At 59.6% G+C, this 20,507-nt stretch overlaps 1 protein-coding gene across 2 annotated transcripts in view; it reads left to right on the forward strand.

Annotated features, from left to right (window-relative positions):
• The window catches only part of SMARCD3 (SWI/SNF related, matrix associated, actin dependent regulator of chromatin, subfamily d, member 3), a 29,242-nt gene that overhangs the window by 8,196 nt on the left and 539 nt on the right, over window positions 1-20,507 (forward strand). The window contains exons 1-11 of one of the 2 annotated variants that reach the window (XM_046020508.1): window positions 11,733-11,866; window positions 14,780-14,991; window positions 16,700-16,742; window positions 17,558-17,680; window positions 17,803-17,925; window positions 18,177-18,272; window positions 18,420-18,521; window positions 18,739-18,900; window positions 19,659-19,756; window positions 19,874-20,009; window positions 20,298-20,420. In XM_046020508.1, the coding sequence (XP_045876464.1) occupies window positions 11,789-11,866; window positions 14,780-14,991; window positions 16,700-16,742; window positions 17,558-17,680; window positions 17,803-17,925; window positions 18,177-18,272; window positions 18,420-18,521; window positions 18,739-18,900; window positions 19,659-19,756; window positions 19,874-20,009; window positions 20,298-20,420 (1,296 nt within the window). In that variant the 5' untranslated portion in view covers window positions 11,733-11,788. Of the gene's footprint in view, window positions 1-11,732; window positions 11,867-14,779; window positions 14,992-16,699; window positions 16,743-17,557; window positions 17,681-17,802; window positions 17,926-18,176; window positions 18,273-18,419; window positions 18,522-18,738; window positions 18,901-19,658; window positions 19,757-19,873; window positions 20,010-20,297; window positions 20,421-20,507 lie in introns of those variants that run through there. The other variant, XM_046020509.1, reaches the window with a different exon arrangement.

Consider the following 20,507-nt stretch of genomic DNA (forward strand, 5'->3'; position numbering starts at 1 on the left):
CCATCGCATTGTTTCCAAGTATATCAGTGGGCTTGTGTTGCCAGATTTCCAGTTTTTTTAAGAGATTCTAGAAATCTGGCTTTTTAGGTGAAATCTCTCAATTCTTAAGATTTTAAAGTTTTGGAGTTTTTTTTTTTTTTTTTTAAGATTTTATTTGACAGAGAGAGACACAGTGAGAGAGGAAACACAAGCAGGGGGAATGGGAGAGGAAAAGCAGGCTTCCCTCTACGGGGCTCGATCCCAAGACCCAGGAATCATGACCTGAGCCAAAGGCAGATGCTTAACAACTGAGCCACCCAGGTGCCCCTTTAGGATTTTTTTTTTTAAATTTTGTTTATTTATTTGACAGAGAGAGAGAGAGAGAGATCATAAGCAGGCAGAGAGAGAGGGGGAAGCAGGCTCCCCGCTGAGCAGAGAGCCCGATGAGGGGCTCAATCCCAGGACCCTGAGATATTGACCTGAGCCGTAGGCAGAGGCCCAACCCACTGAGCCCCCCAGGCTCCCCTCCCTTTAGGATTTTAAAAAAGTGTTTGAGAAAGACACTGTGGGCTACGCCAAACCTGTCGGCTTTGCGGCTTCCTCCTTGGGCTCCTCTCACGCCTCACTCCCTATTGGTCTCCTCGTCTAGACCTCGGGCCCAGAGCCCTAAGTCCGCGCTGCTGGCCTGGAGAGCTCGAGGGTCCCTGGCATCACTGGAACCCAGGCTGAGAAAGATTGCATTGAGTTGCGGTCACTTTAAGCAGCCTCTTGTCATCGGTGAACTTTAAACAGAGCGCAGAGAGTCTTATCAAAAATCCGAGGGTCCTCCCCCAGGTAGAAACAGGGATCCCAGTGATACGCCACTAACAGGAGGGGCTGGAGGTGGGACCCCCAGTTGCAGAATCCCCCTCAAAGATTGAGTGTTAAACCCAGAACAGTGGCTGTTGACGGAATTCAGGGCACTTTTGACAATCAACGGTGGGGACTGGGTGGTGGGGGGCGGGGGACACAGTTCAATGTCAAGCCGAAAATAGCAGTGACAGTTGAGATCCGAACACAGTGGTCTGAGCCCCGCCTTTGACACAAGTTCCCTGTCTGGCTCTGCGACAGTCATTAACCTCGTGTTCCTCATCTTTAAAATGGGTATAGTGGGTAGAGTGATATTCAGCCCTTTAACTTCGGGGATGTTGAAAGAACCGAATTAAATAATGCATACTGCACTGTTTGGTAGGCTATGAAGGCTCCGTGAAGAGGTGCGTGTGAATTTGGAGGTGTTTGACAAAGTCTCTCCCAATATCTTGAGCGTGACACATGAACGTGGGTGAATGTGCGGGTAAATATTTAACAACTGGCTCTTGACAGGGTGGGAAGGGGGAGCTGAGATCTGATTTGTATTATTTGCCAATTTCCCTGGTATAAATACTCCTACCACGGCTGGTTTTAAACTCCCAACGTGACGCTCCAGCTCATCCCTGCCTGTTACTACCATTGAGTGAATTTGCTGCCAATTGAAGACTCAGCCCAAAGGTTGTAGATTGTCTGGAGAGAGGGGTTTGTCTGTCTGTCCTTTTCCGGTACGGTCAGCATGAACCCGGATGAAGGGAGATTGTGCTCATGGATCTAGAATGACTCACAGCTGGAAGGGATGGCCAATGTATCAGATAGCCGAACTGAGACTCACAGGATCCCAAGCTGGGATAATGGGCTGATTCCTACAAGATGAAAATCAACAGGAGTAAAACTATATGTCGCCTGTTCTTGAATCCAGATAGGCAGCGTTAGAAAGAGGGGGTGGGAGACACGTCTCGGCACAGTCAGAGTAGAGAGGGAATCGAGGTTTTAACTGAGGGTGAGTTCAATCAAAGTCCAAAGTAGGGTGTTTGCCCAGGAGCAATGTGCTAACTAAGCGATGGCTTCATTTGGGCCCCTAGGACTTAACAAGAACTGCGCATGTCCCCCCCCCCCCATACTATTTTGCTGTGCACAATAAGCCAGTGAGAGCGGAAGCGGTGCTGTACCCATTTTACAGATAAACAGACTGAGGCGAAGAGAGGTTGATACAACGTGGCCCTTTTGTATTCCCATCAGTCGGTGGTGGCAGAAAGACTCAAGCTCAGGAGGTCTGGCCCCTGGCTGGGCCCTGCCTTGTGCTCATAAGCACATTGTCAGCTCCGTGCTTTTGGTGGTCCCAGGCAGACAAGGGGATGCGAGGGGACAGGCAGTGGCTCTGGGACGGGCAGGCCGGTTACACGAAGAACAACACAGGAGGAGGGAAGGCAGTGTTGGGAGGTGGGGGAGTCTTCTAGGGCTTCCCTAGCAAAAGAGCCGGCTGGGGGGCTTCAAGCCTGGAAATGTGTTTTCCGGAGGCAGGCTGCTGGAGGATAAGGTGTCGGCAGCGGGCTGGGTTCCTTCTGAGGTTCCTTGTGAGGGCAGATCTGCCCGGGCCTTGCTCCTTGACTTGCTGACGGCTGTCTTCCCCCAGTCACACATCTTCCCTCTGGCCCTGTGTCTTAAATTTCCCCTGTCCTAGGACCTGGATTAGGGTCACCCTACTGACCTCATTTTAACTGCATTACCTTCGTAAAGACCCCATCTCCAAGTAAGAACACGTTCTGAGGGAGGGGGTTTAGGACTTCACCAAACGAGTTCAGTGGTGATGGGGGGACACGATTCCACCTGTGCCAGGGGGACTGTGATGGTGGCCTTTGGGATCTGAGCCCTGTCTCGTGGAGCAGCGAGAAGATAAGCTCTAGGCAACCAGAACGTCTGGGAGGTGACCCAGGCTCATGCACACTGCAGGAAAGACCGAGGTCCTCTCTGTCCCTTGGCCTCTAGAACCCCAGCCCCTCGCCCGGCTGTCGCTTTCCCCACGTGGGGCCGCGTGGAACCAGCAGCACTTGGCACTGAGCGGTCGCACAATAGGTGCTCACTAAACGAGTGGCAGGACAGCAGAGGAGGAAGGGGACAGGTGCGGGGGGAGGCCCAGCTTCTCCTCCAGATGCCTCCACCCCAGCTTCTGAACCTCAGCTTTTCCCGGCCCTGATGGATCCTTAGGTGTGAGTCCATGGGCCTTGGTGCTTTTGGTGGCTTCTGAATGCCCCCCCAACCACCTTTCCTGCAGTCCTTACCACGTTTCTGGGCCGCACACATGAGCTTTCCCTGTAGGACCCGTCCTGCATTTCAAAGCCACTTCCCATGCTCAAGGAAGCTTCCAGCAGTTGGGGCAGAATGCAGGCTCTGCGTGGGCACCCAGAGTCACCAGAATTAGCCACTATGAATAACTGCCCGGCGGAGCCCTCAGAGGTACCCTTGCGGTATTTGGGATGGTCCCGCAGTGGTGGGCCTCTGAGGGCTCCCTGTTTTCACCAGTCTCCTAGGTGGGGACCGTTGGGCAGTAGGATCAGACCCAGAGATAAGGCAGTGCAGTGAGAGCCACACCTGCAGGGTCAGAAGGGCTCAGCATCCAGGAGCTCCTAATCGTGGCGAGGGCTAAGCGTCTCCTCTGTGGCAGGCCCTGTCCCCAGCTCTGCACGTGCACGACTTCACGTTAAGCCTCACATCTACCTGTGAGTCAGGTGTAGGGCTTCCTGTCTTAAGAACAGGGGAGACGAGGCTCAGACTGGTGAAGGGACTTGTGCAAAGGTGGGAGCTGAGTGTGAACCCGGGACCGTCAGACGCTAGATCAGTGGTCCTCCACCCAGGGCAATGGCATCCAGGGACAAAGGACAGCGCTGGGAGATATTTTGTTTGTCACACTGGAGGATGGGGCAGGAGGGAGGGGCGTCTTGGTCAAATTTCCTGGGTAGAGACAGGGAGGGGATGGTACCAACATCGCAGGCTATGTGAGACAGCCCCCGCAATAAAGAAGTCTCCAGCCCCAGATGTCAGTGGTGCGAAGGCTGAGAAGTCCTGTTCTGGAGTCTAAGCTCAGAGTCATCTCACTGTGGTGCCTGCAGAGACCCTACCCGGGGCAGAGGGTTCAGGACCTGGGGGAGGCCAGGACCCCAGAAGAACTGGAGAGATGGGTAGGGCGTTAAAGCCTCGTTGTCACAGCCCTGTCCTAAGACAGACTAGGTTGCAATGGCCAAAGCAAAAGCCCAGATCTGGGAGCAAGGGCGGGGTCAGGGCTAGCTGAAGGGCTACTGGGAGGGGACTCATGGTTGGGGGGGCACCAGCTGGCGTTAATTACAAAAGATTGTGGGACCAGGGCCTGTGCACCTAGCAGGTCCCGAGGCCATCATCTTCCGTCTGCTCCCTATTGCCTCCTCCCCGGTGAGTCTTCATGAGGCCGGTCGGTCATTGCCGCAGCTCTTTGAGCCCAGGAGTGAAGGCTGTGCTGTGTGGGGACACGGGAGAGGCTGAGCCTGGCTTTGACTGTGAGATCCTTGATCACAGACCAGCCTTGAAGATCATCTCCTCTCAATGCCACGCACTTTGGGCCCTGTTTCCCCCAAGAAACCTGCAGTCCTCTGCACACAGATGGGGCCTTCCGCCTTTGGCTCAGCTCACCTCTACCCTTCCTAGGACAAGGCAGGTCCTCTGAGTTCTCCAGGCTAAGTAAGCTCTTTGGAAGCTTCTGTGTCTCAGCACAGTGAGAGAAGCAAGGGTGGGGGAGGACAGCAGATGTGGAAACTCGCGTGGGGAGCACAGCGGGAAAGGGTGTGCTTGGAGGAGGGACAGCCGGACAGCTGGGCAGCATGAAGCCGGTGAGGCCGGCAGAAGTGGGTGCTCCTGGACAGGGAGACCCCATCAGGGGGCTTATGTATGTCTCTCCAGTCACATTCAGGTGCCAAGTACAGGGCAGGAGTTGGTGAAGTTGGATTTGACTCTTAAGTAAGAGACTCCAGAGTATATGCAAAGGAAGTGAAATGGTGAATTTGATGTTGTGCTTTATCCTAACTTAAAAAAAAAGAATCATATGTAATGGTGTAGTTGTGATGAGGGCTATGAGTCAGAGAAATGGACCCCAAGGTTCCAGGGGAGTCACAGGCTGTGGGGATCAGGGAACGGGACAGAGGGCACTGGAAGGACAAGAGATGGCGGTCGGAGTGGGGTGCTTAAGGCTGATATTGGGACGCGGTGCTGCAGCTGCTGGAATGACAAGACCCAAGAAGTAACTTGGAGCAAATGGCTGAGGGAAAGTGGGGGATCTCTAGAGGAGAGGTGGCCGAGGAACGAGAGACCCGAGGTGTGACAAGGGCCACCCACGAAGATCCCAAGAAGCAGCTAGAAGAAGATGGGTATCCGTGCGGGGCCAGTGGCAGGGGTGCTCTGGGGAAAATAGTGCCACGGCCGGCGACAGTCCGGGGGCAGTGGTTTCTGGAGGGCTTCTCTCACAAGAGGGCAATGGGCTGTTCTCAGAAGTGGCCAAGCGGATTGGAAATTTTATTTATGACGGACCACACAGGAGAAGGGTTCAGATTGGGAGATGGGAGAAGAAGGGGGACCCCCACAGAGGCTTACAGAGCTGGGGATGCAGCTAAGGGGAGTCCGGGGCTTCTGTAGGGCCGGACACATTCAGAGAGGGAGGTGCACTCAAGGCTGAACATGGGAGACGCCCGTGGAGTGTCGAGCCAGGAGGGGAGGGGCGCTCTTGGCCCCCACCCAGGCATGGTGAGAGCACCCTCAGACCCTGTGGGCGGGGCCAGCGGCCCTTGACTCACCGGGAGTTGCAAGGACCTGGAGGACAGGTCCCCGGGGGCTTCCAGGCAGGTTTTAGCTATGCATTCCCCTGCCGGCTGCCATTTGGTTTGATTTCCCAGAAACATTCGTCAAGGAGATGTACATGAATTTTTTTCCCACCCATTTTTCTTCACTCAGGTGACATCCCAGACCTCAGAACGTAGTGGTCGGCAGAAATCCCTCTGACCACCCAGTCAGAGCACTCGCTGAGGCCTCAGAAGCTTCCCAGGGGTGACATTAAGCCACCAGGAGACTGTCCCAACACTGGTCATGAGGGAGCACTGAGCTGTGGGGGAGACAGGAGAGGAAGGGCCTCCAAGGTGCTAGGAGGGGGCTTCTTTCCGCTGAAAGAAAGGAGGGGCGGGGCCTGTGGGGTGCAGGCGGGGCAGGAGAGATGGCTTCAGCCAGACCCAGGGCACTGTGGGATGGGGGGGTTTCCGGGGTCCTGGCTTGGGGGAGGGCGGCGGGGACAGCTAGGAGGCTGGTAGAGGGAGGTAGGCTGTGGGAAGGAGAGGTTTGCTTTTCCTTCGTCTTGACAGTGTGTGGTCGCTGAGGCCAGGGAGCCCTTGTTTTTGCCCCCGCAGCTAGCTAGACAGGCCAGTGTTGGTCCAGAGGTAGATGGGTGGGGAGCAAAGATGGTTCTGTGGACACCTCCCTGCCCCTGCACCAGGCCGAGCCGTGCCCCGTGTCCCATCCCCTAGGCTGCAGGACAGGAGCTGGGACAGTGAGAGCACCCCTCAGGATCCCGCACAAACACCTCCCCACTGACCAGCCCCATCCCAGCCAGAATGGGGAGCAGGTGGCTTGTCGCAAGCTGTCGGGCTTGGATTGCTAGAAGGAACCGTCATTAATGAGGGTCATGAGGGGAGAATGCAGAGCTGCTGCCAATCCGAAATGGGCCTCCCCTCTGGGCGGTGGGTGCTCGGGCCCCCGGTGAGCTGACATTTGCGGGTACCGTGTGTGTGAGCCGGTGGTGAGGGGCAGGGAGGGGGCACAGAGCACCCCCTAGACTGGAGAACAAGAGAACAAGAGTTCTGTCCCCACAGAACAAGAGAGGAAGGATGAACTCATGCCACCAGCCTTTACTGTACACCTGCTTATTGAGCAGGGCCCTGGGGACCCCAAGGCCAGGCCTTGCCCTGCTCCCAGGAGGCTGACTGCACAGTGGTGAAGGCTTACCCGAAGCTCGAGTGACAAGGACCAGGCTTCACTTCCGGTTGGCAGCACCCCTTAAACAGTGTGGGCCCATCTCTCTATGTCTCTGTCTCCCTGTCTTCCCATCTCGCCTGCCTTGGTTCCTGTCTCTGTCTCATGGAATCCTTGGATTTCAGGGCAGGAAGGCCCTAGGAATCATCCAGCTATCCCCTTCCCACTACTCCTGGGAAAGCCAAGGGGCAGGGAGATACAGTGACTTGCCCAAGGTCACACAGTTATTTTTGATGTCCTAGTTTATCTTTGTGTTTTGCTTCTTTCTATCATATTTGTCTTTCTTGTGTGTGTTTGCAAAACTGCCACAGAAAGGTGAAGTCACACAAAAAGACAGATGACCCCCCCCTCCCCCAGCTAGTAGCAGAAGGTGTCCAGGTACAGAAACATTCTCCCACAAAAAGGGAGGCACCCAGCTGTGCTCTGGCCTGGGAAGAGTAGTGGGGGAGCCAGGAGGAGGAGGAGGATTGTGCCATGATGTCCCAGGCCTGCCAGTGTCCTGTCTGCTGCCTGGAGGAAGCCCCTCACCAGAGGTTGGGGAGAGTGAAGGTGAAGATTCCCTTCCACCCACCTCTGGGGACTGGGCCTGGCCCAAGGTCTAGCGGGGGGTTCCCTGGGGGTCTGGGATTTAGGCCAGGTGGCTAGGCTGGGTCAGAACTGCTTCTGGGACACCCCCCCCCCCCCCCCGCCACGCATGCCTTGGGGTTTAGTGACCAGAGGAGAAGTTGGGCGCTGAGTTCAGCGATGGACCAGAAGGCGGAAATCAGGGGTCCTCAGCCAGAGAGCTCCAGCTGGTCTCACTATCTCTCTGTGTCTCCGTCTCTCTCTGTCTCTCTCTCTCTCTCTCTCACACACACACACACACACACACACACACACACACACAAGCTGACTCTCCAATCAGTGAGGGTAATTTCATTTCGCTAAGGAAAGCTTTATTGCTGGGGGTATACGGAAAAGGGGGCAGCGGAAAGAGGTCTCTCCTTTCAGTCTGGTTTCCTTTGTTCCTCCCTCGCCTTCCTCCCTCTCCCCTTCCCAGCTTCCCTCCTCTCCTCCTAGCCTCCTTCTTCCACTCTCCCTCCCCGGCCCCTCCTCCCCCATCCCCCAGAGCTGGGTCCCCCGCAACAGGACCTCCACGGAGGGCGGGGAGGGGGGTGGGGACCGCGGACTCCGGCCTCGGCCTCGATGGCCATCTTCCCGCAGGGAAGGAGTTAAGTCTCTGCGCTGCATCCCTCCTCCCTCCTCTGCCTCCCCCGCCGCCACTGAGTCCTGCAGCTAGGCCCTGGGCTGACCTTCACCGGGAGGGAGGCCGCAGTGCGCATGCCCGGGCCGGCTGCCGTCCGGCTCCAGCCGCTGCCCCGGCCCCCGGCGGGCGAGGGCGAGGGAGGGCGGCCGCGGGCCGGGACGTGCCCCCCGCGCCCGGCCGCCCTCGGCTCCCGCGCGGTGGTGGGGATGGGGGGGCGGGGGACGCCGAGCCCGTCCCGCCGGCCGCGGCGCATCTCTCCCTGAGCGGGGAGAGGCGCTTTGCCATTTGGTGCTGGTGGTGCTTCGGAGGGAAGGAGAGATGGGGGGACGGCAGGGGGGACTCCGGCTCCGAGCCGCAGGGCGGCCGCCCTCTGCCCGGACACGCGCACGGTCTGCCCGGAGCACGGCCTGGGCCGGTCGGCCGGGGCTAAGGCCCCAGTTGGGGTGGGAGGAGGGTCCCCCGCCAGCTGGAAGCGGGGCTTCCCCTGGGCCTCCACCCCACCCCGGGCCGGGCCGGAGCCTGTGGCAGGAGCACTGCCGGGCGCTCTTCTGGGGCTGAGCCACTGGGGATCCTGGGCTTTGTGAGGTGGGAGTCCTGGCTGGGGGTGTCCACTCCTGCGCCTCTGCTTTCTGGTCTGAAGGGGCCCCCGCCCCCCCGCCCCGGGTCTGCACATGTCGGGTTGCCCCTTTTGAAGCAACAAGGAGATGTGCCTGCTGGTGCCTTGTCAGTCGCACCTTGTGGGTGGGATGTGGGGCTGGTGGGGATGGGCCAGTGCATGCAAATCTGTGTGGCTCCTTGTCTCTCCGGCCATTGCACGGGTGTGTGTGTGCACGGGTGTGTGTGCCTGAGGGCCATTCGTGCATTACGGATCTGTAAAGATGTCTCCCAGAGAAGCGGCTGGGAGGTGGGGGGAGGCCTCCCCAGACTCAGGCTCCAAGACTCCAAGGCTCCGAGGCTCAGGCTCCGGTGGCCCAGGAGGGAGTGAGCTGTGGTCTTGAGTGATGCTCACCAGCTCCCTGGGTATCACCAGAGCCTTTGGTCCAACCATCTCCTGCAATCTCCTCCCCACGAGGACCAGGCCCTCAGGAATGCGCGGTATCACCACTGCCCTTCACCGCACTTCCTCAAACTTGCTGTCTTCTTTACCCAAAAGGCCTCTTCGAGGGTTGAGAACTCTGAGCTTTACACAAAGCCTAAACGTGTCTGCCCCTGCCCCCGTCCCCCAGAACCTGTAAGGTCCGTGGTTTCACATGTCCATGCTAGAAGCACCCACCGTGGGTGGGGATGCCCATAGCGACTCGCGCCTTCAGGTAAGTGGCAGAGAATGAGCTCTATCCGCTGGCCCACTGAGCTTTGGGTGGCGGCGTTTGATCATACGTCCCTGTGTCCCAGGATGGGATGGGGTGGGGTGGGGAGGACAGTGGGGCTTAAAAACCAGTTCCGTGATGTCAGGGAGCCACATTTAGGAAATCAAACATAACATCTCAGACACTCATCGGGCAAGTACCAACTCATGGCAGAGCGTGGATGGCAATGCGTATTCAAAGAAGAGAAAAAGTTGGTGCACAGGAGTGGAAGTGCGGAGGGCTTCCTGGAGGCAGTGGGGCCCACACTAGGCTTTAAAGGATGAATGAGATCTGGATGGGCAGATGAGCCGTAATAGAGGGATTCCAGGCACAAGAATAGTGGGAGCAGAGGCTTAGACATGGGAATGAGTGAGGGGTTTTGGAGGTTAGCAGACGGACTGGAGGTAACCTCCCCCAAGTCACCAGTGGCCACCTTCATGGCCTAAGGCAGCCGCCCACCTGTTCCTGCCCTGCCAGGACCCAGTTTCTGCATGGGCGAATGTAGGGGGAAGCTGGGTAGAGATCTGGTAGAAAAGGGACCTCTGGGTTCCTTGCTAAGCCAGCAGAAGAGGAGGGTTATCCTGGGCCACTTTGGCCTTTCGGAGGACTGACAGGGGGCACCCACCTGCATGGAGACAGCACAGCGAGGGCCCAAGGAAGTCAGGCTGTAGGCAAAAGGACTCTCCGGGCAGAACACAGGCTTGGTTCTTTGTCTGCCCTCTGAAGGCATGCTGGAGGGGTTCCCCAGTGCAATTCTGGGTCTTTAAGGCATAACTGCAAGTAAGTTTTCCAACAAATTCCCCCAGGCATCGTCTAGCCCTCACAGGGATGCCCACCGCGAAGCCCCAGGAGGCACGTAAAACTTGACCCACTCTCCTCTCATCCCAAAGCCCTTGGGCTCTTCCTCCAGAAGGAGGAGAGAGGAGAGGGGTGTGGCCTTCGGGGGACTGGGTGGCGCTATGGTTCCCAGCCTGGGGATCTCGGGATTTGCCCCTCCTGTTTCCTGTCCCTCCTTCACCCCAGGGACTGCCAGCTCCCTCCACACTGCTTCTTCTGGGGCTCCCTCACAAACCCACACTTAGCCCTGCTTTCTTTGGGGTCTGGAGGCTGGCCCTCCCATGCCCAGCAGCCCCAGCAGCTCTGGGTTCCCCTACCACACCCCTCCCATGCCCCGTTCCAACATGAGGCTCTGCTCGCCGCACTGCCTCTGCCCACCCGCCCAAGCACCCACCCCAGCCCCTGGCCTTCCCTCACATTTTCTCTTCCTGTTCTCAGGAGTCGGATCCACGCCTCTTTTCCGAAATACTTCCCCTCTTGCCCTCACTTTCTCACATAGAGACAAACAAAGACTCCCATGCCCAGAAATAGACTCACGGGGAGCTGGGAGACACACACAGGCCGCGTCCTGCCACACACGCACTCGCCGGCGCGCACACGCACCGGGGCTCCGGTGGAGGGAGGCACACAGAGAAGGCGTTTGTCCGTGCACGCACACAAACACCCACACCCACGGCCGCCGAGCCGTGCCCACACAAGGGCGCCAACACACACGGCGGGCGAGACAAGGGCGCACACATCTGCGGACGCGAGGGGACACCGCCTCCCCGGGCACACCCACCGCGGCCGGCCTGGTGCAGGAGGAAGGCCTCCTCCGGGCTCGGCTCCCCCCCGGATTCCTTCCAGCGAATGTTTCCCTACTTGGCCTGCCCGGTCTCTGGGGAAAGGGCCTCAGAAATGCAGCAGGAGCCACTTGGGGGACAGTTGGAACTGACTGTTCCCTGCCTGGCCCTGCCGGCGGATTCCCTAACCGAGAAACTATTTGCGGCGAGAGCCCGGGTGGCCGGCGAGCCCCCCGCCGCCTCCCCTCGCGTCCCCTCCCCGCGCCGCCTCCCCGCGGCCCTCCGGCGGCCTCGGGCTGCAGCGCCGCTGCCCAGCGCCCCGGAGCCCGGCTTGCCGGCGAGCCTCGCCGCTTATCTGCGCTGTTTGGACAGCGAGGGCTGGAAAGGCAGGCGTTTGTGTCCCCGCCGAGTCAACAGGCAGACCCCGGGCCGCCGGACTATTTCTGTCTTATCAGTGCAGGAATGCGGCAGCCGCGGCGGCGGCGGCGGCGGCGGCGGCGGCGGCGGCGGCGGCGGCGGGCGGCGGCGGCGGCGTGGGCCGTGGGCCGTCAGGGCAGCCCTGAAGGGGCCCCCTCCCCACTCCGCTCGAGTAGAAGTGTGAGAGAGCCCAGCAGGACTCAGAGGGGAGAGTTGGAGGAAAAAAAAAGGCAGAAAAGGGAAAGAAAGAGGAAGAGAGAGAGAGAGTGAGAGGAGCCGCTGCGCCCACCCCGATGGCCGCGGACGAAGTTGCCGGAGGGGCGCGCAAAGCCACGAAAAGCAAACTTTTTGAGTTTCTGGTCCATGGGGTGGTGAGTGGGGGAAAGTTAGCGGGGGAGGGCGAGCGAGCTGGCGCGGGCTGAATGGAGGGATGATCGGGAGGGGCCGGGAGGGGGCTCCCGCTCTCCCACCCTCTGGCGGGGGCGCCACGGCCCGCGGCCCAGCCCCAGGACGGTGCCGGCGCCCTGGCACTCGAACACGTCGTCAGGCGGCGGGCCGGGGATGGGTGCCCGGGCGGGAGCGGGAGGCGTCTGCAGGGGTCCTTGTCAGGGGCTGGGGGTGGGACTTGGGGACTGCCCCCCCCCCCCCGCCAAGTGTGTGTGTGTAAGGGGGGGTCCCCTCTGTACCAGACGTGTTGTCTTCTGTTCTCTTCCTCGTGGGCCCAGGTGTTCCCCTGCCCTGGGGGTGGGGGTGGGGGACACGGCTGGGGTGGGCTGGGTTGGCTGCTCATCCGCTGGGACAGTGTCTCTCTGATTGTGTCTCCGGGAGCGGAGCAAGGAGCAGGTGACCCTGGAGGCACTGCGAGCGGGAGGCCCTTTGGCTGAACAGCCTCAGCATCCTGGCTGGAGGGCTCTGGGGCTTTGCTGATGGCTTCTGCCGTCAGGGTCAGAGAGAGACCCTCTCTAGGGACAGACCCCAAGGGAAGGGGTCTGGAGATCCCCTTGGCCGACTCAGCCACCAGAAGCTGATGCCCTTAAATCCTCAAAGGTGTGAAGGAACGTGAGGCCTAGAGGCCAAAGGGGCAGGGTGGCCCCTTCCTGCCAGAAGCAGACTTGGAAGGCCCACAGGGAGCCCAAGGGAGCCCAGGGTGACCTGAGGGGCTGGGACCTCAGGCTGAGGCAGCAGGAGCCAGGCCGGGAGAGGCGTGGAGGGCAGCAGAATGGGAGAGGCAGGGGCTGTGTGGCACTTGAAATGGCTACTGGGTTCGGAGCTGGCTGCAGAGGAGGCAGTCAAGTTGACTATGGCCAAATTTGGTTGTGACCCCAAAGAAGGCACGTTCTCAGTGAGGGAGGCCAGAGTGCCTGGAACCTTGGTCCTTCGTTGGGGTGGTCCGGGTAGCTGGCATAGCCTTCTGGGGGCTCTGGAAACTTCTGTCTTGGGGCCCCTTCAGCAAATCAGCAAGTATGGATGGCCTTGAAAAATGGGAGAGCAGCTGATTGGATAAAGGGGCTTTGCTGGGGCAGCTTGTCCTCCAGTCCCACAGATCTCTGAGGCAACTTCCCAGGGGTGCCCTTGTCAGTCAGCCAAGTTGTCTGCCCAGCCATGCTGCTTGGTGAAGTCCCTTTAAAAAGGCCCATCCAGGGGAGAAAGGGGGCTATCCATGTGGGTTGCTTGGTTTGTTTATAAATTTAACCAACTTAGAGCTCCAGTTCTTGGGTGGCTGTGAGTCCCACTGCTTCACTCCCCATACCCAGCCTGTACTGTAATGGGGCCTGGGCTCCATCCTGGGCCACCACGCTGGAGATGTGAGTGACAGGGTCAGGTGGGGTGGGGGAGGCAGACACACGGACGGGCGGTTTTTGCTGTGGGCGAGATGGACAGAGACAGCTGGCCCGCTGGGAGTTAGGGACCTAGCACAGGGCAAGAGGGACTGGAGGGAGAGTTGGCAGAAGGAATTCACGCAGCTTGCGCTCAGGGCTCCCCCGTGTGCCTGGGGCCATCTGCACCCTCGGAGACAAAGTGGGTAGCCTGGAAAAGGGAAAGGGGGCACAGGGGCTGCGTCCCTTGCTCCCGAACCTCCTTCCTGCTCTCTTTGTCCGCTTCACACCCACCCTCCGGGGGCCTTCCCCAATCCCACTTCTGGGATCTGGACAAGTGGGGTTCTGAAAGTCTGTGAAACACTTCACTCAATGAATTTGCATCTCATCTCCATTCCATCTGAGGTGGCAAGGGAACACACCTGCCTCATCTCACTCTCTCCCTCCGTGGCACCCCTTTGAGCCCTGACTTCCTACCGCCTGGGGCGGGGTGGGAGGGAGGTGGAGGCTTTCTGTCGGATGGAACCAGCTCTGGTAATGCGGGCGGACAGGAAGGGAGAGATGGATGGAGGAGGAAATGCCGCTGCTTCTGAGCTCCCCGAGCCTCTGGGCAGCCCACCTCCAGCCCAGCTGCCTCCGGTCCTGTCAGGGCATCCTGGTAGCGTGTGACCTCACTGGCTCCTGCTGCCTCCCGCCTTCACCTTAAGGGCGTATTGGGGCGGGGGGCGGGGGCAGGGGGCTAAGACGTCAAAACCCCTGGGTGTGGAGGCTTGGCATCAGCCGGAGGGGCTGTGGTTGGAGCTGAAGGGTCAAAAGCAGGGCCCCAGAGAGAAGGGCGGGTTCAGGTGGGGAGGGCAAGGGCAGGCTAGGACAGCCCAGAAAGTGGACTTGAGAAGCCGGGAGTGGAAAGAGGGGCAGAAGTCCTAGCAGAGAGCCGGGCCTCTAACCCCGGAGAAGCTGCAGAGAGCAGACAGTCCGGGCCCCTCAGCGAACGGCCCTTCAGGGCTGCCTCTGCCAGGAGGCGCTGCGTGACCTTGGCTAGGTCGCTTTTCTCCTTGAGCCACGGTTGCCTCATCTGTCAAGTGGGGTGGGAAGGACCCCCTCAGTCGGTCTCGCGGAGGAACCTGTGGATGGGAACATCCTTTGAAAGGTTGAAAGGCGCCATTAATATTCATTTTCGCGGTACCTTCCGCAGACCCGGGGCTGGCGATGCCCGGTGCAGTTGCCTGGCTTCAGTTAGCTTCCTGCAGCGAGACGCAGAGCCCCCTCCGCCGAGCCGCGCGCTGGCGGCGCCCCTGCCCCTCCCACCCCTCGCTCACGCTGGCGGCATCGGGGTCACTGGCCGGGGGGCTCGGGGTGGGAGAGACGCGGCTCACCGCGCCTGGAACCGGGGCCCTGGTCTGACCGGCGGGCGCCTGTTTCTGCTTCACCTCCGCCCCCGCCCTCGCCCCCCCCCCCCCCACCCAGCGCCCCGGGATGCCGTCTGGAGCCCGGATGCCCCACCAGGGGGCGCCCATGGGCCCCCCGGGCTCCCCGTACATGGGCAGCCCCGCCGTGCGACCCGGCCTGGCCCCCGCGGGCATGGAGCCCGCCCGCAAGCGAGCAGCGCCCCCGCCCGGCCAGAGCCAGGCCCAGAGCCAGGGCCAGCCGGTGCCCACCGCCCCCGCGCGGAGCCGCAGGTGAGTGGGGCCCAGCGCGGAGGGGGCGGGCCACGGGACCCCAGGGACGGGGTGGGTGAGGAGCGAGACTGGAAGGAGCGAGGAAGAAGGATCAGCGAGGAACGAGCCGTCCTGGGTGGGATGCCCTCTGGGGAGGTGGGCCGAGGGGGCACCGGTCTGGTTCCTTTGTGTGCCCACCGTAGAGACTGAAGCTGCGGCCGTCGCGCCCTTCTCCTTGTCACCTGCCCCCTCCTTCTCTCCAGCCCTTGTCCCCAGGTTCTGGGAGACGCTTCTGTCTTTGGGGTGGGGGTGGGGCTGGCGGTAGGACGGAGGGCTGAGCTTTGGGGACGGTTTCCCCAAGTGTGGCTGTCCAGCGCACCGTCCTCAGTCCCCTGGCTTGACTGTTTAAAAGCCCCACTCCAGACAGTCTCAGTGTGACTCTCTGGTCAGGGGGGTGGAGCCTGGGGATTTGCCCTGTGGGTGGGTGGTCTCCTGCAGAGTCCTGCTCTCAGGCGACTCCTAGGCACTCAGAGGTTGGGGAGCTGCCATAATCTGTCCTCGGGGCCAGGTCTACCCCCCCAGCCAGGAGAGGCCAGCCCGATCCCCTGTCTGAGCCAGCTGGTGACACCCTGAAAGCCCCTGCTGGTGTCTGGCAAGAGAGATGCCCCTCTGGGTTTCACTATTTAACCAAACACACATGCTTCCCTTTGCACTCCAGATGGAGTCCTATAAAAAGAGTAATATGGATTTTACCTCATTATTAAATATTTTTTTACACGTCAAGGAAAATTCACCATTTATAGGATTCCCAAGATGAATTCTTTTGCAAAGTGAATCATCCTTTCATACAGTAAACAAGTTCCTGATCTGTCTTGTGTAGATGGAGAGTTTCGCATAGATAATTTCTTCAAATCAGACCTCTAATGAAAGGGGCTCACCTGGCCTTAGAATAGGCTCTTGGGCAGGAGGGGGCAGTGGCCGTCACGGCCCACGGATGGTACAGAGCCATCCTCCGGGCTGGGTTTTAATCTCAACTCGCCGTGGATTTTCTGCGGGTGTTTTTGGGACTCAGAAGCAGCTAGCCGGTCATGAAGAGTCCCAAGTCCCAGCTGCCACCCCAGATCCTGCGGTCACACCCCACAGGAAAAGCCTCTCTCTGGATCTCTCTGGGTGTGTTTCTGGACCCCGCTGGCAGGGAGATCCGAGGGCCTGCCAGCATCCTCTTCCAAGCCCATGGTGCCAGGGTTGCAAGACCTCACCAGCTTCACCCACTACCTCCTGCTCCAGGGATGGGAGAGGGCGTCTGCTCCCCTGCCTCTGAACTCAAGCCACCTTGGACTGTGTACCTCAGCTTAACAGAAAGGGAAACTCCTCAGAATCCCTCCTCCCTCTCCTCTGTCCTCCCCCTCCCTAGCTTTTCTCAAACACTTTTGCAGCTCCCCCCCCCCCCGCCCCAACCCTTCTTAAGTCTAAATTTCTCTGGCCTGAGGATGCGGTGGGGTGGAAAGGGGCACCCGGGCTAGAGAAAAGGACGGGGCCACGTCTGCTGCCCACACGAGGACGTAGCGCCATGCCAGACACCACTGCGGAGCCCCTTGGGCGGGCAGACGAGCGGGCTGTGGGAACCCCAGCCAGGCGGGTGGAGATGTCGGGATAATTTAGCAGGTGGCCTCGTTACTCCCAGATCTGTCGCCATGGTAACCTGGTTTTTTCTTTAAAAAATGTACAGTGCCAAGAGGAGGAAGATGGCTGACAAAATCCTCCCTCAAAGGGTGAGTGCCTTTCACAGCAGCCCCCCGCCCTCCCCCCACCCTGTGCTGCTCTGCCTCCTCTCCCCGCACCCCTCCTCCCTGGGCCGCTTCCCCTCCCCGCTCAGGAGCAGAGCTTCAGCGTCACAGCCACTTTCACTTTTTGTTTAAAAAGCTAATTAAGAAGTGGGGCTCCCTGGCCAGAGGGAGGGGGTGGGGCGGAGGGAAGGAGCGGAGCCGCCGGAAGAGGTAGGGTCCTGGGTCCTGGGTGCAGTGGACTGAGCTCCCGCAGTACACAGACATAAATAAAGGTGTGGGACAAAGACGTCACAAGAGCTAGGGGACCAAAGGCTGGCAGGGGAGTGGAGGGAACTGAGGCCCACCAGAAGGCCTGGACATCCTCAGTGAACCCAGGCGCAGCGAGGCGTGGGGGGTGGCACGGCTGAGATGTCAGTGGAGCGACAAGGTGGGGTGCCGGTGGAGAGGCAAGCAGCAACATCCTCTGTCTCAGGCACCCCAGGAAGGTCCAGAGGCCATGAGACAAGGGCAAGGACGAGAGGAGGTGAAGTCCCACTTGCTGGGCTCCGTGGCTGCGGCCTCGCCTAGTGATGAAATGCTTCTCTCTTGAGGGAGAAGCAGCTTTTAGCCCTACATGCCGAGGTCCTTTCTGCTGGATATGCAGTCCTGGGGAGAAGTCCCCGTTTGCACTCGAAGTTCCATGCCCGGAACCTGGCCAGCACCCCTCTACGCTCTTTGTATCCTGGGACCACCTGACATGCACGTCCCACCTACAAGACTGGCTGAGCCCCTCGTTCCCTGCCTTCCTCCTGCTCTTCCAGATCCGGGAGCTGGTCCCGGAGTCCCAGGCTTATATGGACCTTCTGGCATTTGAGAGGAAGCTGGATCAAACCATCATGCGGAAGCGGGTGGACATCCAGGAGGCTCTGAAGAGGCCAATGAAGGTGTCTTGATTTGGGGGCAGGAAGAGGGCTCTAGGTTGTGTTCCGAGAACGGAGCAGAGGGATCACCCCGGGGAACAGGAGCATGCCGCATGGGCTCTATACTATACTCTTTATTTCTACAGCAAAAGCGAAAGCTGCGTCTTTATATCTCCAATACTTTTAACCCTGCGAAGCCTGATGCTGAAGATTCTGATGGCAGCATTGCCTCCTGGGAGCTGCGGGTGGAGGGGAAGCTTCTGGATGACGTACGTCCTGGCCCAGGTCTCTCCAGGTGTCCTGGGGTGGGTATGGGGCTGAGCTGAGGACAGAACGAGATGTTCGCAGCACGGGTTAGGGAGTCAGCCCCGGCGAGGGGTGGGCGGCCTGAAGAGACAGTCTGGGTGCAGAGGCCTGCTTCTAACCATGCTGCCCTACCCGGCCAGCCCCACCCACCCCCGGCTCGTCCTGCCCCCACGGTCCCTGTCCTGCCCCCACGGTCCCTGTCCCTCTCCCACAGCCCAGCAAGCAGAAGCGGAAGTTCTCTTCCTTCTTCAAGAGTTTGGTCATTGAGCTGGACAAAGACCTTTATGGCCCCGACAACCACCTCGTTGAGGTAAGACCCAACTTCTGCCCGGGCAACGGCCACGCTGCCACAGACCACTGTTCCCTCAACCACACGGATCTGGATCAGGGAGAGAGCCCCTGGGCCCAGCAGCCTTGGTGGGCCTGTGAGGTGACCCGGCTCTCCTCCCCTGGGCAGTGGCACCGAACACCCAGCACCCAGGAGACGGACGGGTTCCAGGTGAAGAGGCCGGGGGACCTGAGCGTTCGCTGCACGCTGCTCCTCATGCTGGACTACCAGGTCCCTGCCCCTCCCCCCGACACCGCCCCACACCCCTTCTCTTAGGGCAGGCTCGGCTTCAAGGGAGCATACGCGGGAGACCCCATTTTCTTCCCTACCTCACCTTCTCCAGACGCATGTTTCCCAGGAGCCTGATTATCAAGTCCCCCCAGTCCCCAGCTGCCTGGCCCTGAGTTCTTCCCACTCCCCTCTCATCTTCACGGCCTTCTTTTCCCAGCCTCCCCAATTCAAACTGGACCCCCGCCTGGCTCGGCTGCTGGGCTTGCACACGCAGAGCCGCTCGGCCATCGTGCAGGCCCTGTGGCAGTACGTGAAGACCAACCGGCTGCAGGACTCGCACGACAAGGAATACATCAATGGGGACAAGTATTTCCAGCAGGTACCCTCTCTCGTGATCTCAGGGATGTGGGGGGCAGGCAGAGGTCCCAATAGGGGAAGTGCCTCAATGAAGGCAACTCCCCCACCCCCACTTCTAGATTCCTGGGTGCTAGCGCACACCCTACCCTACTGCTCCATGCCGCAGCCTGTCCCTTTTAGCCAAGCCAGTTTAGAAAGTTCTGGAACCTTAAAAGGCCAACAGTTTGGGGAACATAATATTCTTGGCACTTGGGAGTTGGGATCCCTGGGTTCCGGTCCTGGATCCAGACTCTGTACCAAAGTAGAGATTATTATTTGTAAAGCTTTTTAAATAAACACAGCAGATAAGCTTGAGGCGTAAAGTAAGTCGATGTTTATTGAGAGCTTGCCGTGTGCCGGGCTCTGTTGCAGGCAGTGTGGGCTCATCCACTTAGTTTTCCCAACCTCCCTGGTCATTACCATCCCCACTCTGGACACGAAGAAACCGAGGCCTGAGAGCTTAGGGGATTGGCTTGAGGTTGCCAGGTTAAGGGAAGAGGCAGGATTTGCACCTCGGCGGCCACAGACCCCAGGCCGAGGCTTTCGACCGTGGCACCGCATCAGCCCACGTCCTTCTCCACGCTCCGCCACCTGCAGACACCCTCGTCCCCACTCCGGCAACAATGAGGACTTAGACTTGCTCCTGGCCTCTTGTGGCCATCCCAGAATGGAAGGATCTAGGGCTGTAGTTACACTCTTCTCAAGCAGATGAGATTGGTCTCTCTTTCTCTCCTACTTCAGATTTTTGATTGCCCACGGCTGAAGTTTTCCGAGATTCCCCAGCGCCTCACAGCTCTGCTGTTGCCCCCCGACCCCATTGTCATCAACCACGTCATCAGGTGAGGCCCCGGCTTGCTCCCGAGACCAGGGAGTCAGGCCAGTCCCGCCCTCCCTCTTCCTCCCACCTCCCACCCCTGCAACTGCCGCGGGTACCAAGGGCTGGACTTCCCCGGCAGCGTGGACCCGTCCGACCAGAAGAAGACGGCGTGCTACGACATTGACGTGGAGGTGGAGGAGCCTCTGAAGGGACAGATGAGCAGCTTTCTCCTGTCCACGGCCAACCAGCAGGAGATCAGCGCTCTGGACAGTAAGGTGCGGCCAGAGCCCAGAGCTGGAGTGGGACGTTAACCCAGAAATGGCAAAATGCAGACAAGAGACGAGACTACAGGCCTGTGGAGAGAAGGGGGCAGGTGGCCTTTCCCTCGCTACTTAGAGCTCTGCCCATCCCCCTTCCCGGGGACTGCAGCCACATCAGGGACCTAAGGGACAGCCCTTCAAAGGAACAGCAGCAAATCCCTCTCCCCACGGGCCCCCCGTCCTCCTGCCCCTCCTCTCCCACATCACCATGGCCAGGCGAAAGCGTCTGTCTTTCTACCTTAGATCCATGAGACGATTGAGTCCATAAACCAGCTCAAGATCCAGAGGGACTTCATGCTAAGCTTCTCCAGAGACCCCAAAGGCTACATCCAAGACCTGCTCCGCTCCCAGAGCCGGGACCTCAAGGTGAAGGGGACTCAGGGAGCACTGGATGGAAGAGAAGATATTGGGAAGACAGTAAATGTTGTTACGTGCGGGCGGGGGTGGGGGTGG

The sequence above is a fragment of the Meles meles genome, chromosome 10 (genome assembly GCF_922984935.1).
Source record: "Meles meles chromosome 10, mMelMel3.1 paternal haplotype, whole genome shotgun sequence".
NCBI lineage: Eukaryota > Metazoa > Chordata > Mammalia > Carnivora > Mustelidae > Meles > Meles meles.